The 16,364-nt window shown below is 44.3% G+C and overlaps 1 protein-coding gene across 4 annotated transcripts in view; it reads left to right on the top strand.

The window, feature by feature from the left end:
- Positions 1-16,364, top strand: part of Tbc1d4 (TBC1 domain family, member 4) — a 178,121-nt gene that overhangs the window by 128,500 nt on the left and 33,257 nt on the right. For all 4 annotated transcript variants that reach the window (NM_001427219.1, XM_039093969.2, XM_039093970.2 and 1 more), the window contains exons 6-10: positions 1,974-2,065; positions 2,305-2,415; positions 4,352-4,471; positions 12,698-12,772; positions 14,807-15,033. In NM_001427219.1, coding sequence (NP_001414148.1) covers positions 1,974-2,065; positions 2,305-2,415; positions 4,352-4,471; positions 12,698-12,772; positions 14,807-15,033 — 625 coding nt within the window. The remainder of the gene's footprint in view (positions 1-1,973; positions 2,066-2,304; positions 2,416-4,351; positions 4,472-12,697; positions 12,773-14,806; positions 15,034-16,364) is intronic.

The following is a 16,364-nucleotide window of genomic DNA, read 5'->3' as shown; positions in this document are numbered from 1 at the left end:
GCCTCCTCAGGGGCCTTTGTAATACATAAGAAGCCATGCTTGTGAGTGCTTCTTACCATCTAAATGAATTTCAGCATTCTCTCTGTGACTCTCTACAGAATCTTGCACATGCTTCAGAGAGAAAGGAGGGGATGAGAAGTTACTGTCCTTGTCCCTGTCCTGTGAATTTCAACAGGAGCAGTTGTAGCCAAGCCTGTGGAAGCCAGCTCTGCACGAATCCTTGTAGTCATGAAACAAATTCTAGCCAGGCTATCTGCAGAGATCTGGGTAATTTCCAAGAGTAACTAAAATGTAGAGACCGAGGAGGTGGCTAGGTGGGTGGAGAGTAAACAGGGTAAGCGTGAGGACCCCACATTTGGCACACTTACAAAGGGTAGGCACAGTGGCGGGAGCCTGCTAGCCCATCGCTGGGGTGGAAGGAGCAGAGACTGATGTGTCTTCTGTCTTAGGGGACAGATAGCAAGACAGTCGAACTGAAACTGAAATGACATTCCAAACTAAGGTGGAAGAGGAGAAAGAAAAGACACCCAACATCAACCTCTGTCTTCCCCAGCGCTTGCACAGGAGAACCCCGCCAACATCCACCCACGCACACGGCTAAGACTCGCACAGATTGCTTTGCTTCAGTTAGCTGACACTTTGTGTTTTCCTTAGAAATGCAGTTAGAAAACCTAACAGTAGGCTTATAAAACCTGGCAGTGCTTGTACTTAAACTCTGCCATACCGAATTAAGTCCTAAGGACGTATTGTTAGTCAGCGACTCTGTCTTAATCATTGTAAGTAAAAGTAACGGATGCATGGGAAATACTAAAATCATGGCTTGCCAACTCAGACTATATTACCACAGCCCGAGAGGGAGAAGCTTGCAATGCCATCTTTTCATTTTAAAGTTATATTTATTTAGTTGTAATGTCTAGTGGTATGGGGTTTCTAGTGTGCCATAGCACATGTGTGGAGGTCAGAGGACAACTTGTACGGGTTACTTCTCACTTCCTACCATTTGGTTTCTGGGGTTCAAACCTGGCAGCAGGCACCATCTTGCTCAGGACCAAATCATCTTTGAAAACTGCTAGTCCATCTAAAATCTTACTATATGTTATATATAGCCAGATGGCTTCTTTATAATCCAAGTACAGTGGCAATGCTTACAGTGACAGGTAACCTGTATTTTTACAGTGGATGCTCGCTTGATCATTGTAACTATGAATTATTAAACTTTCATAGAAACCTCTTTATAGAGACGATTCTCCAAGGGCTTAATGTAAACTATGTTTGCGTGTGTGGAATATTTGCTGGAATTTATGGTCTAGCACACATGGAGAGAGAGGTACGCTACGCAGCACAGAGATGGCTGAGGTGACAAGATATGGAGCTGACGTGGGCTACAAAATGAGACTGTCTGACCAACGGCAATGACAATGAAAAAACAATGGAAAGATTAATACATATCTCAATTCAGAGAAGTAAAGTATTTCACGGAATAATTGTCCTAAATGAAGTTTTATTCTATTTAAGTGAAAGCCCAGGGTTGGGGTGGGGAAATCACCCGTTTCAGTAGTTTCATATTTCAATGTTACTGTTAATTTATGTTTATGATAGTTAGCTGAGCAGTTGTGGCAAAGCCTTGACTTTCTTTCCCAACTTTCCAACTAACACAGGCCCCGGGCTGCCATGGGAGTTCGCTTGGGAGTTCTCACAGTGGTTGGTTTGCAAGTTTACTGAGTGGAAGCTGGCCTTGCCTGGTAGCCTTAAGGATTCTTTGTAGCCATTCTTCGTCTAAGTCTACCATGGGTTGTGCTGGTTTAGGTGTCGTGGTTTGCCACCAGGTTTTTTTCTTTTCACTGCCATGCTGCAGGGTCCTCTTCTTGAGAAGACTGAAGTTAGGAGCCAGCTGGGGTGGGGGGAGGATAATGGCCGACGTGCGCTTAGGCCTCTGCAGCCAGCCACTACCTCATGCATCCCCTATCTTTTAGGTCTCTACCCGCCTCGAGCCAAGCTGGTAATCCAGAGGCATCTCTCTTCACTGACGGATAATGAGCAAGCTGACATCTTTGAACGGGTTCAGGTAACACTATCCACAGACCTCCTATAATAAACATCAGGAGCGACATTGAATCCAGTCACTGGATTCTTATTTTCATTCCATTGCCTGTGATCTCCTGTGACGTGCTAGCCTCACAGGGCTAGCAGTATGGGAAAGTGGCCTTTCTATATATCCTCTAGACGTATAAATCTAGCCGAGGCTACACCAAGAGCAGAGAGACTGGCTTGCCCTACTCGGCTCTCCCCTCATGTTTTCAACAGAAAATGAAGCCCATTAGCGACCAGGAGGAGAATGAACTTGTGATTCTGCACCTGAGGCAGCTTTGTGAAGCCAAGCAGAAGACCCACGTGCACATCGGGGAAGGCCAGGCGGTGAGACCAGACCTCCTCCTTGGTTTATGTCTGTCTGCATTCATTCACAAATGTAGTTAAAGGCCACACAAGGCGTGGGAGAGAACTCTTTCCTTTGGGCTCTCGTCTTTGCTAGGGTGAAAGCCTACTGTGCCTTAGAAAAACACAGCGTTTATGGAGTTTACGGGAAAATTTAGCAGACGTCAGCACACGGAGATAGATAGAATCGTCATAGCTTCAAAATGTAGAATAATTTGGTATTTTGGGGTGGAAAGAAAGGCAGCCATGTATTTCACAATGTATAGTGAATGAATGAATGTTAAAATGACATCGACCTATGATTTTTTTTGTTTACACATTTCTACGCCTGTTTTATCCGAATGTTAACTTGGACAGTAGTCCTTCTCGTGCATGCCTGCTTCTGCCGTAAACTGAAGGGCGGCATGTCTCAGTCCATAGCTTTGAACAAACCCTCAGCTGCACAGCGATTAACAAACCAAAACCAGCAAACAAACAAACAAACAAACAAACACCACTAGTCCACCATCAGAAGGTCCCTACGTGCACACCTCCTAAGGACACAGATCAGTCGTGGGTTTGTATCTCACTGCACCTTTTGCCTTATTTTGGTCTCGAGATATTTGAGACAGAGCCCGGGTTTCCCCCAAGCTCCAAGTCTTCCTGCATCAGCCTCCCTGGGGGCAGAATTAGAAGCTCATATCACCGTGCCTAGCTTTGTAGCCAAAGCTACGCCTCAGTCTTTGGTACATTTTGTGTTTTTTGAGTGTGCATGAGTGCAGAGGTCAGAGGAGAGTGCAGGAGTCAGTTCTCTCCTCCCAGGAATCTCCCCTGAGTCTAACTCGGGTGGTCAGGCATGCACAAACTCCTCACTAGCTAAGCCCTCTCACCCTCCCCTCCAGAGATGCAGGGGGTGATCAGGTGTGGCCCTTTGGGAGCTCCTGCTGGCCTGAAGCCAGCAGCTTAGTCTACTCTTTCAGTTTTGGTTTTCCCTGACCTTTGTGTGACATTAAATTTGCCTAGGACATGAATTCCCCTAAAACACAGCACCTTTCTTAGCATTGACATCAACACAGTTCACATTCATCTAGTGCTTCGGGGCTTCCTCTCAGGGTTTCCCCTAGCTTCACCTTCTCCTGTCAGCAGAGGACTGTGATGGCATTAAATACACAGAGCACCTGACTGTGGACACCTCATTGATTCATGTCACCGATGATGGAGCTTTATGAATCTGAGAAGTACATGACCACATACAAATAAAAATGGAGGGTTTGTTCTTGTTGTTTCAGATTTATTTATTTTGTCTATATGATTGTTTTTCCCTGCACGTGTGTCTCTCTGTCCATGTGTGGGCATGGGATAACCACAGAGGTCAGAAAAGGCACTGGATTCCCCAGAACTGGAGTTAGGAAAGACTGTGATCTCCTGCGGATATGCTAGAATCAGAGCCCAGGTCCTCTGAGAGAACAGCCAGTGCTCTTAACCATTGAGCCACCTCTCCAGCCTCGAAAACAGAGTTTAACAGAGGCTTCGTTAGATTGCAGCAGAGGTTACAGAGTTTTCTGCTCCTTGAAACTTACTTTTCCCCATGATGGGGACACAGTACAGACACTTTGGAAAGGGATGGCAGTAGTCACTGAACAGCAGAAAAACTGACATCCTGACTTTTTAATCTTTGGTAAATGAAGTGGGAAAATGTATATGAAATGGAGACACATTGAAGGAAGGTTTTATTTGTATCTTTTTTATTACTTACAGTATTAAACTCTCTTATAATGTTCGTGTTCACAAAGCGGAATTTAAATTATTACGTCTTAATTGAGCGACTCGGAGACTGCTTGCATTTTTTTTTTAACTGCTTACTCCAGAGCCTTCATTTAAAGCCTCATTGAACCTCGAGTGCGTTGACATTCTAACCTCACTGGTTCTCTTTTCCTAGATTATTTCAAATAGTACAATCCCAGAAAATTCGACAAGCGGTGGGAGGTTCAAGCTTGATGTTCTGAAAAACAAAGCGAAGAGGTCCTTAACTTCCTCCTTGGAAAATATCTTCTCCAGGGTAAGATCAAACTGGGCTATCTTAGGTAAAAGCATCTGTTTTCTGCTTTATTTATGATTGGCTCACTGAAGACTTTGTCAAGGGGCACTGTGAAGATAATTTTAATTTGGTTAACACTGCAATAACGTAATCTTGTAATCCCTGTATTGAGAATCAGAGGCAAGACTGGAGTGGGCAGCTAACCTGGGCTACATAGCATCACTGTGTCTTAGAAATCTCATAAAACAAGTTTCCTTCTAAGGGTCTAGTTTGGTCTCTGACCTCTGAACTCTGAAGTCAGGACACAGAGATTTCTCGTTAGTGATATGTGCGTGCAGAAATGGGTAATCGAATCCTGATGTGCTATTCTTTAAGAACGTTTGATGTTTTGATATTTCATAATGTATTTTAAAGTGTTGCCTTTCCTTTGTCCATGATTAGAGAGTGACACAAGATGTTAAGAACGGTATGAAGGGGGGTTGGGGATTTAGCTCAGTGGTAGAGCGCTTGCCTAGCAAGCTCAAGGCCCTGGGTTCGGTCCCCAGCTCCGGAAAAAAAAAAAAAAAAGAACAGTATGAAGTAATGAAAAAATTATGTATCCGATTTAGGACTTTTATACGTTTCATTTGAGTGATAGCAAAATGTTTCCCCTTGCACTTGGGTTTCTTCTTTCTGAATCATAAAGTTTTAGGCCTGGGAGCCAGCAGACAGGAGACGGCGGCCAGCAGAAGAGGGTGCCTGGTGTAACTAGTGAAGGAAGGTGTAGTCTGTGAAGGGAAGTCTAGCTGAGTATTTGAGGAGGAGGGGAGGAGCAAGCATTCACAGAGAAAGGTGCCTAATGTAGGGAGCGAGAGTCTGAACAGGCTGAGGGTGCTAATTGTAGCCAGGGTGCAGTGGCCACAGAGCAGCGAAGAGAGTGTGAGACCACATGCAGCAGAATGGGTCTCAGTCAGAGAATGATTATATGTACGACTATACTAATGTTTATGGCATCCAGGGGGAAGGAAATTGCAAAGAACAGGGTGGGAAGCCAGAAGGAACTCTTTTGTTGGATTTAACTTGGATTTATGTGCACGAGATTGACATCTGACTTCTGGAGTTTGGTTTCCACATGGCCAATAGCGCTGCACCACGTTCGTGGCTGTCCTTGGTTGCATGCTGCCTCTGACTTGCCTTGACTAGCTTAGCCATACCGCTAGTGCCGACTCCTGACACATCCTCCATTTTCTGGTCCTTGGCGATTCTGAGTTCAGTGCTGTTTCGAGAGCCGTCCCTCAGCTTATGTTTGCTGACATGTTCCCTTAGTAGGCTCAGGCATGGCCTCTGTGTCTGTTGTACCCCAGAGGCCACACTGTGGACATCGTGTCAGGTGGCAAGGATCCCAGCCTTCTCATGCCGGGCAGAAGCTAGACTACCCGTTGTTGTGATGGGGCCGTGGACTATCTCATCCAAAACTTGTGGGGAAATGTAAGCTCTATGAGGAGAGAATAGGAGGGGCAATCTTGCTGAGGTGATCATCTTGTTCATACGGCTAGTTGATTGATGTGCTAATAGGTTAGCTCTAATGTGGGGCTGCTGTCTCAGCCAGCTTGGTTAGGTCTGTTATGCTTCCCTTCTCACCATGTGATGCCCTGCATCACCTCTTCACTTTGCCAGCAGGAAGGTCAGGGCTGGACCTGCCCTCCTGACCTTGAACTCGAGTGGTGAGCCAAAAGCAAACTTTGCTTTATTAGTTCCTTGCCTTGTGGTGGGATGCCATTAACAACCAGAAAGCAGAAGAAGACGTGAGGAGTGGAGTTCTTTTGTTCCACTTCAGTGTCTTCTGGGCATTGGGCAGTGGCACACCCGTTGCCTGGGGGTCGGTGAGGAATGAATGAACTGATATACAGATAGTGCTTAGAGTACTGCTCAACCTGGCTGCTGTTACTGTGAAACAGTACTGTATGTGTCATTTAGCAATGCGTTCTAACTATCAGATGACTATGTATGTATGTATGTATGTATGTATGTATGTATGTATGTATGTATGATGTTTACCTATTTATCTACCGATCTATCATCTATTATCTATCCTCTATCTATATCTATCTCTATCTATCTATCTATCGATCTAGCTATCATCTATCTATCTATCCATCTATCTATCCTCTATCATCTACCTATCTATCATCTATCTATCTATCTATCTATCTATCTATCTATCTATCATCTATTTATCTATTATCTACCAACTTATTATCTATCATCCATCTATCTATCCTCTATCTATCTATCTATCATCTATCTACCTACCTATCATCTATCTGTCTGTCTGTCTATCTATCTATCTATCTATCCATCCATCCATCCATCCATCATCTGTCTGTCTCTCCATCCATTCTAGGCCATTCAAGTAGCATTTTTGGGGGGAATTTATTAGCATAAGGAGCTCACCATTACAATGAGGACCTCTATTGTAAAAGTTTTACTGAGTTATGCCCCTAAGGAAGATGGATGACAGCACACTCTAAGTCAACATTATGTCCCTCTCAGGTCATGTGCCACTGTGAAAGCATGAATTAAATGACACCAGACATGGTGTGCTTGCCCTGTAAGGGAGTGAGTACATGCTAACAACTGACCAGGGCTCTCCAGAGTGAATGTGCTTAATACCTTAGGAGCCCACTCTAAACTCACAGTCTGTAAACTATCTTGTTATGCTAACATATATTTAAATGTGCACACTTAGGGTCTCCTGAGAAAAGTCAGAACTCAGTTTAAAAGAATTGCCGTAGAAAGTCTGGGGTTTAGAAGTCAGTGGGGCTTCTTCATTAGGGTGGGTATATATTCATATCCCACTGTGTCTGGCTAATATTGCCCATGTGTGCATGGGTGTAGGGTTTTCCGGCAGAGCATAGGTAATCCTCTCCTTTCCTTTATAAACAGAACTTACAGAAGTAAGCAGTGAAGAGGATTGAGCCCCCCTGCCTGTCTCTTTGGTCATGATCATACGCTAGCATCTTTAATTTTATTTTTCTAGTTGTTCATTTTACATCCTGCTCACTGACCCCTGCCTCAGCCAGCCCCCCAAATGCCTTCTCCCATTCTCCCTCCCCATCTCCTCTGAGCAGGTGGCAACCGCCTAGGTACCCCCCCCCCCCTTACAAAGTCTCTGCTAGGCTAGCCACTTCCTCTTCCACTGAGGTCAGACAAGGAAGCCCAGGTAAAGCATATCCCATGTTCAGGATAACCCCCTTCGAGTTGTTCAGGATCCATATGAAGGTCTGCTATCCATCTGCTACATATGTGCAGAGAGACCTAGGTCCTGCCCCTGTATGTTCTCTGGTTGGTGGTTCAGACTCTGAGAGCCCCAAGGGTCCATGTTACTTGACACTGTTGGTCTTCCTTTGGTGTCCCTATCCCCTTCAGGGACCCAGAGCTCAGCATACCAAAATACATAGGGAGTGGGACCCAGAGCTCAGCATACCAAAATACATAGGAAGTGGGACCGAGGCTGCTGGCCTAGACGCTTACAGGTGATTCTGATGTCCAGTAGGAGATTTGCAGCTTACCTCACCATTGTGAATCTTCATGGTCGGGGACAGCATTTATTCTTAACGTGTGGACACGCATGAGTGGCTTTTCCATCATCTAGGACAGTGGTTCTCAAGCTTCCTAATGCCGCAGCCCTTTTATACAGTTCCCAGGTTGTAGTGACCTCCCCAACCACGAAACTATTTTGTTTCTACTGTTAGGAGTCATAATGGAAAGATCTACTATGCCGCCTTAAAGGGGCTTCAACCCACAGGTTGAAAACTGCTGATTTAGGGCTCCGTGTGTCGTACAGAATCCTAGCCTAAACTCAGAGCTGCTTCACCAGGAAATCACATCCAATAGCGTGGGCTTTAGCAATGCCCCAATTCGCACTGACACCACCTCAGGCTTAGGAGCCGCTGCTCCTGCCACGTGTGATACTTGAAGCTCTGACATCTCAGGTAGGGGATTGGTGTTTGTCAAAATGTCAGCTGCAGGAACACAACACAGTATGTGGTAAGCAGTTTCATCCGAGTGATGGAGTAGCTGGTGAGGGGCCTGCAAGTGAGACCTGGCTCTGGCAGCATTCATGGCTATGAAGCTGGGCAGTTTCATTTTCATCCAACTGTAGTTTCTCTGTTTATAAACTGTGCATTGCTGTACTGAGTTGCGTTATAGATTAGCATCATGAAAGGGCCACACTGGAGGTCTGACCTTGGTATGCACTGTAGGCTGGAAATCTGTTGTTTGCAGAAAAACGGAAGGGCTGCCCTTGCTCTCCGTTTAGACTGTGGTACTCTCTGCACAGCCCTTGCCAGACTGACTTTGGAGTGTCTCTTCTGCGTGCCTCGAATTGCTGTAATGGCTCTCAGCAAGGACAAGGCTGAACTATTTTGGTCTCAGTGAATACGGTAGCTTTTGTGTCCTGGAGTGATGCCAAATGCTATAAATGTTGTGGCCTAACAAGGTCTTCACATGTAACAGAAAGCTGGCCACTCCAACTGTCTGGTAGAAGTCTGACAGATCTGAAGGGGTTTGCGTTCCACACGACTTACCATTTTCCTGCTTTGGGTTACAAGGTATTAAGTTCAGTGCAGCCCGAGTGCAACTCACATTTGCTTCCCAAAGTGAGATATACTTGTTTATGAGATGGGATTCCTGTTGTCATTTCCTAGAGGCTAAGGTCATGAACACTGAAACGTGAGCCCAAGGAGAATGACAGGCACAGGAGTCACCCAATCGTCATGCGGTAGAACTGAGAAAGCCGCATGTTTAGAGATTAAAGGCAGAACCTTGTGTTCTGGTTGCTTGTTGCTGTTTTTGGGGTTCCTCTATACTCAGCGCTGTAAAATGTGATTTAGTTTTAATCCTTTTCTGCTCTTTAGAGCAATGTCCACTATATTCCTGAGTCTGTTGGTACTTTTAAAGCATTTCCCCCCTTTATTTTACATAAAAACCAATAACACAGGTATAGATAAAACACCATTAGAATCAAAACACATGGCTTCAATTCTTTTTCTCTTGGAAATGGTTTGTGATATGGGTGGTTTGGCATAGAAGGCACGGCTAAAAGTAGCAGGCATTGGCTTTACTGATTGTCTTTCAGACACACACACTACTGCAAAAGTTGATTAGCTGTAAGTATATCTCCTAACTAGATGCCTGCTTGCTATAATGCACATTTAAAGGGCTTAAAGAGCACTGAGAGACTCTAGGTTGTTTCAGGACACCTGATGTAAGGTGAATTCCCTGTTGTAATTCCACCTTCCATAAAGCCCGGCCACAGGGGGCAGCACTGAGTAGGGGCTCAAGGCCATAAGTTTTTCTTTTCTCCTTCTCCCCCTCCTTTTTCCCTCCCCTCCCCTCCCCCTCCTCCCCTCCTCCTCCTCTCCTTTTCATCCGCCTTCTTTTTTTAGATTAGATCATCATTTTTATTCATACTTATTATTTTGCTGTTCAGAATTAAACAATTTCTTTTTTACGTATTCACTTTATATCCTGCTCACTGCCTCCCTCCCCGTTACCCTGTCACAAGTCACAATCCTCCCCCTTCCCTGCCCCCACCTGCTCATGCTCTAGATTGTTTTTCCTACGTTTTCTTGGCTGCCTGTCCTTTGCTAGCTAGGAAGTTGCCTTGGCCGCAATAATCTATCAGAATCGCCATGCAGTGTGAAACGCTCACCACCATATGGCTTGTGGCTGTGCCTTTTATTGTTGATATTGTTGTTATTCTATGAGGAGCTGATGGGGATCTAAAACTGTAATTAATACAGTGATCAGGAATAAGAGTAATTTACTTTGTAAAGCAAGGTAGGCTACCACGAGCCTGAAACAATTGACTAAGGGTAAGGAAGAGCTCTTAGAACTCTCGGTAGCAGTTGCAAAGGAAAAGTTCAGTAGATGGCTAGAAAAGGAAACCATCTGGAAAACAGAACACAACACCTCAACGGGAACGCAGGCAGTGTAAAACTTCAAGGGATTTGTTCTGGGAGCTCCACCAAAGGACAAAGCTCCCAAAGGACACAAATAATTAAAGAAAACATGTTAGGGCAAACGAATAGGGGTTTCTAGACCTAACGGGCTTAGAAAACGCACACTAGAGCAACTGGCTACAACTCAGACTCGGGCATGTTGTCATGAGGTTTCGGAGTGAAAGGGGAAACAGTGCCATATACACAGAAGCTATAGACTCGGAAAGCTATAGACTTTTGAACAAAGGGTGCTGAGCAAGGGTAAGGGAGGACGAAGGAAACTTCTCAAACATCCAAGGGAACTATTAATGAAATGGAAGAAAAGAATAGGGACCTTTGCAGCTATGTAAATCAAGACGAATGCCATCCCAGCCTCCCTTTTCTCAGAAAGTACCTGGTGAATGTGTACCCCCAAAATGAGGAACAACACCGAAAAAGAGGAAGACAGGACTCTAATGCCAGGGGGTTCAGAGGAAATTTTTAGTTTGATGGTGAAGAAACTACCGGGAAGCTCTATACATTGAGTCCAGGTCGGGGCAGGAGGACAAAGGTCTCAAGATACTGAGGTCAAAGATGATTGGTGGGTGGGTCATCTGATGTTTGACCTTCCGATGGTCTGTTGGAGAACTTCGTGATTGCCGAATAAGACCTCATTATACAAGACGCAATCTGGTGAAATTGTGGTGGTTACGTAGCTAGCCACAGACAGTACTTACAAAGGCAGGGCAAGAAAAGCAGAAAGCACAGATTTAACTGGTGCTGAAACAACATTAGGGAAGGAGGGGATAGAGGGGTGGGGTGTGGGGTGAGAGAGTGAATGTGTTTTTTTTATTTAAAAAAAAAAGCAAGAATACTTATTTCATCTTCCAGATCATATTTGAACCAGAAAGGCTAAGGAACGATACCATGATTTATCAGTATAAATCAGAGGTTCTCAGTAGGGGTTGGGGGCTTACCACCCCTTTTGGGGAGTCACATGTCAGATAAGACTTGCTTTTGAGGTACCCAGTTCAAAGTGTGAGAGAAGAAGGTGATAGTAAAACTTTGCCTTGGAAGATGGGCTAACAAAATTTGAGTTTTAGAACATTGTACATGTATTACTTCGATTAAGAATTAAAGTAAGATTTAATTCCTTGCACCTCCAAATTAAACACACACACACACACACACACACACACACACACACAGACACAGACACACACATACACACACAGTCATACACACACTCACTCACTCACACACACTATTTATTAGAATATATGAGGGCAGATTTAAAAACAGTAAATACTGTGGAATGTTGTGTATCTCTGCAGAGGTGCGCGTCCATACCTGACTTGCGTTTGTGGTCACTCCCTTTAGAACCTCTCCGTGTCTTTAGTATGTCTCCTCCTCATTCCTTGTGTTTGATGCACTTCTCAACCCACTCTTGTGTTTTCCTCCCTTTATTTGGATTAGCTTTTTATTTTTGCATGTAACATGAGAGGGACAGATAGCCATCTGCTACGGTATGTTTTTTAGATTGTGTTGTGATGTCTACCAAGAGCGTGACATTGACTGACACCTAAGATTGTAAAGTGAATTGATTTATTGGCATTGGCAAGTATTAGGTAATAATGAATAAAGCAAAACTAATAAATTTTAGGAGGCCTCTTTGGGAGTATGAAGGACAGAACTCTGGTTCCTGTACAGGCTTGGCCAGTACTCTTGATTTTGACAAAAGACTTGTTCAGGCTGGTCTTGAACTCACTCTGAAGCTCATGCTGGTTCAAATGTGGTCTTGTAATCCTCCTGCCTCAGCCTCCCAAGGACTGTGATTACGTTATACTTTCTCTCTCTCTCTCTTTCTCTCTCTCTCTCTCTCTCTTTACATATTTATTACATGCCTGTAGTGTGAATTGTGATGTCTGTAATAGATTGTAAGGAAGGTATGTGTCGCTTGCATGGTGTCTTAATGCCCTGTCCACATCTGCGTTTGTCTGTGTGAGGGAAGACTTACCTGCACTCTCATGATCTTGTGGATGAGAAGCCTTTAGGGCCGACACGGGAATAACCCCCAAAGCTTGATGCATCTTTGTTGTTGGTCCAACAGCTGAGTAAGAGCAATGGCAGTTTGGAAGAGTTGCGTGTACCATGTTCTAGTGGCTGTCAAACCGAGGGGTTAACTTATGCTTAGGTGCAGTGAAATCTATGAATTGCCTTCTGTACTCTTCCTGTACAACTACAAGGTGCAGCCGCCATGATTCTATCTATGCTCTTCACACAGGGAGCTAACAGAATGAGAGGGCGGCTCGGAAGTGTGGACAGCTTCGAACGGTCCAACAGTCTTGCTTCAGAGAAGGTATCTGGCATAGCTCTCTGGTTTACCCAACACTGCTGTTTGCTAGCCAAAGCCATGGTGAAACATGCATGCCTAATTATTTTGTGATGAGGTGTTTTTTGTCTTTGGATAAATAAATATCAGATGCTCTGTTGTTTTAAACGGGAAGATTCTGGGTATAAACGGTTTATTTTTTATCCAGCTAAGCTCCCTCCTCTTGGAACACAGTCTGCCCTTCATTGGCTAACTCTGCACCTTTGTTTTGCACTACAGACAATTTGTATATAGTATTTGAGCAACTGTTGATTTAAAGTGAAACAAACTCAACTGTCCAATTATCACCCCATAACCAGACACACACACAGACCAACACAGCACACATACAGACACACACAACAACACACACTCGAGACACATATACACAGAAGACACACAATGCACAAAGACACATATACACAGAAGACACACAAGGCACAAAGACACATATACACAGAAGACACACACAGACACAGATACATATACAGACACACATACACATATATACACAGACACAACATGCAGACACAGACAAGGGGCATACACACAGACACACAAGTCACAAACACATACACAAGGCACAGACACAGACACAGACACATAGGACACAGACACAGACACACATGTAAGGCACACACACAGACATACAAGACACAGACACAAACACACACACAAGGCACACACAGACACACAACACACAAAGACACATATATACACAGAGACACAGACACAGACACACAGACACACACAAGACACATACAGACACATAATGCACAAAGACACTATATACACAGAACACACACAAACATATACTCAGACACACAATACACACACAAGATACAAAGACACATACATAGACACACATACATATACATACAGATACACATAAGACACACACAGACATACAATACACAAAGACACATATATACACAATACACACATAGACACATACAGAGACACACAGACATACAACACAGACACAAGACACACACAGACACACAAGACAAACAGACACACACACAAGGCACACACACAGACACATGCACACGCACATACACACATGTGCGTGCACGAGTCCCCTAACTTGTTGTTATTCTTTTTCCATGTTACTTCTTTTCCTCTGTTTTGCTTTTCCTTCTATTTCAGCTGCAACATCATCCTCTGTCTCACAGACAGCCCTATTGTGGGTTTCCTGTTTCCTGTTTTCTGCAGTACGAAACTTGGGGCACTATCACTCTGCGTTGTCCTAGGAAAACACTATCTCTCTTTTTTTTTAAATTAAACTTTTGCTGGCACCAGAGACCTGGTTGGTACGCATCTGTTATCCGTAGCCCAGCTCATCAAGGCAGATGATTTCGCTGTGGTGCCCATTTAAGTAGCATACCTGACTGGATTGAGAGATCTATGCTGTCTCTTCACTGGATGGGAGAGGCATTCCAGAGGGCTCCCTTTGGTTCATTTCCTGTTTTTCATGTCTTTTCAAAGAAATTTACCACAGGGATCATGCCACTGGACAGAAATATCCAGAGTGGAGGAAGATAATTCATGGGCTTTAATTTATTTTTCCAAAAGCTTTGCCCTGAGCCCCGGGCACTGAGGCGCTGTGATACTGTTTTGACATTACTGGAAACTTGCAGAGCCATAGGTCACAGAGGTTAGGAGATCCCTGAACGAGACTCCACCCCCTTTCAGTCATGGCCTCTTTTCATCTCTCTGGCAACAATGGGAAGGGTACAGTAGCCCTGGCATTTTGCCACAGCCCCCAAGGGGAAGAGCACCTTTTCTTCTCCGCCTTCTTGCTTTCCTGACCATCTCAAACGCTCCGTGACACCTGCTTATCCGCAGCAGTGGGTTGTGGTGAAACACATTAGTCTTCACCCGGGTTGAGTAAAAAGAAAAACAAAACAGTTTTGTCATGAGTCAGGAAGAGGACAGGTCTCCTTTCGCCGCTCAGCCCTGAGCGTCTGGTGTCTGTAGCAAGCCTCGTGGGGGCAGACACCTTCCCGGTTTCTGTTGTAGGACTTTTCACCAGGGGGCTCTCCTCCTGGGACACCGCCAGCCTCTCCACTGTCCTCCGCCTGGCACACCTTTCCCGAGGAGGATTCTGACTCGCCGCAGTTTCGAAGACGGGCTCACACGTTCAGCCACCCACCTTCAAGTTCAAGGAGGAAGCTGAACTTGCAAGATGGGAAGGCCCACGGACTGCGGTCCCCTCTACTGAGGCAGAACTCCAGTGAGCAATGCAGGTAGGTCCTGGCCCGTCCCCCAGGATGGGACAGCAAAGTTTATTGTCATTCTGTTAGGGTCACTTTGGAGTCAGTATGGATTGTCGTTTATGCTTTAAGCAGACGTTAGGGTTCAGATGGAGCAGAAAAGAAAGGAAGATGGACGAGGTTAAGATATACCCCGAGAAAGTCCTAACATTTCAAAGCAAAGCTTTCTTTTCCTTTTTTTCCCCCAGAAAAAAAAATAGAGAAAACATGGCAAGCAATTGTTTTTCCTTAAAAAAAAAAAACAAAACAAAACCAAAAACCAAAAAACAAAATGCAGTAGCACATATTACATCCTGTCTCTTCAATGCTGGCGCTGAGGGAGTCAAGCAGCACCAGTGTCTAACCTACAGCTTCTTGTCAGCCTGCAGTCACATACCAGGCTGAGGCCTATGTCCAAGTTCCCTTCACACAGGAGACAACATTTGGCTGTTTTTTACTACATAGCAAATTTAAGCTAAGTATGACAATTACTACACATTTTATCATTTTATCTAAAACTGTATCTATGAAGGATACACACACACACACACACACACACACACACACACACACACGTATATTTTAACAAAAATTATTTGCTCTCAGGTAAGCTCAGATTCATCTCTTGAAGCCATTTCGCCCCCTCTTTCCTCCCCATGTCTTTCCCGTAGACAGCTGGGTTGACTACCCATGTTAGTCAGAAACGTAAATAAAACCATCTGAAAATGTCCTATAAAAAGACCAAGTTCACTTGTTATCAGATTTACTTTCCTGTTGTTTCAAGTTTTGCTCTCCCGATCCGGCTTTCATTGCTGTTTTCTGATTGATTTGAATTCTAAACACCAAGCAGATTATAAAACACTTAGGCCACTAAAATAAAGAAAATCAAAGCAATGAACTGTCTTCAGATCCTGTGTGTGTGTGTGTGTGTGTGTGTGTGTGTCTGTGTGTGTGTGTGTTTGTATGTGTGTGTGTTTGTGTGTGTGTGTGTTTGTGTGTGTGTTTGTGTATGTGTGTGTGTGAGTGTATGTGTGTATGTGTGTGTGTGAGTGTGTGTGTGTGAGTGTGTGAGTGTGTGTGTGTGTGTGTGTGTGTGTGTGTGTGTGAAGGAGGTTAAGTGTTCATAAGCAAATCGAGATTTTACAAATGATTACTCCATTGAGTTTTACCTGACAATAAATTGCTTCACCCCAAGAGCAAACTATTGTCAAGAATAAAAGGGGCCCAACATTTCAAAAGACAAATGACATCTTTTCCAATTCTTCCCTGAGTTTCCCATATGTTGTATTATATACGTTGAAATAATTTCAGTCATCGTCAGTAAT

This window comes from Rattus norvegicus, chromosome 15 (genome assembly GCF_036323735.1).
Source record: "Rattus norvegicus strain BN/NHsdMcwi chromosome 15, GRCr8, whole genome shotgun sequence".
NCBI lineage: Eukaryota > Metazoa > Chordata > Mammalia > Rodentia > Muridae > Rattus > Rattus norvegicus.
The sequence above is the reverse complement of the archived record's forward strand: the minus strand, read 5'-3'. Positions and strand labels throughout refer to the sequence as shown.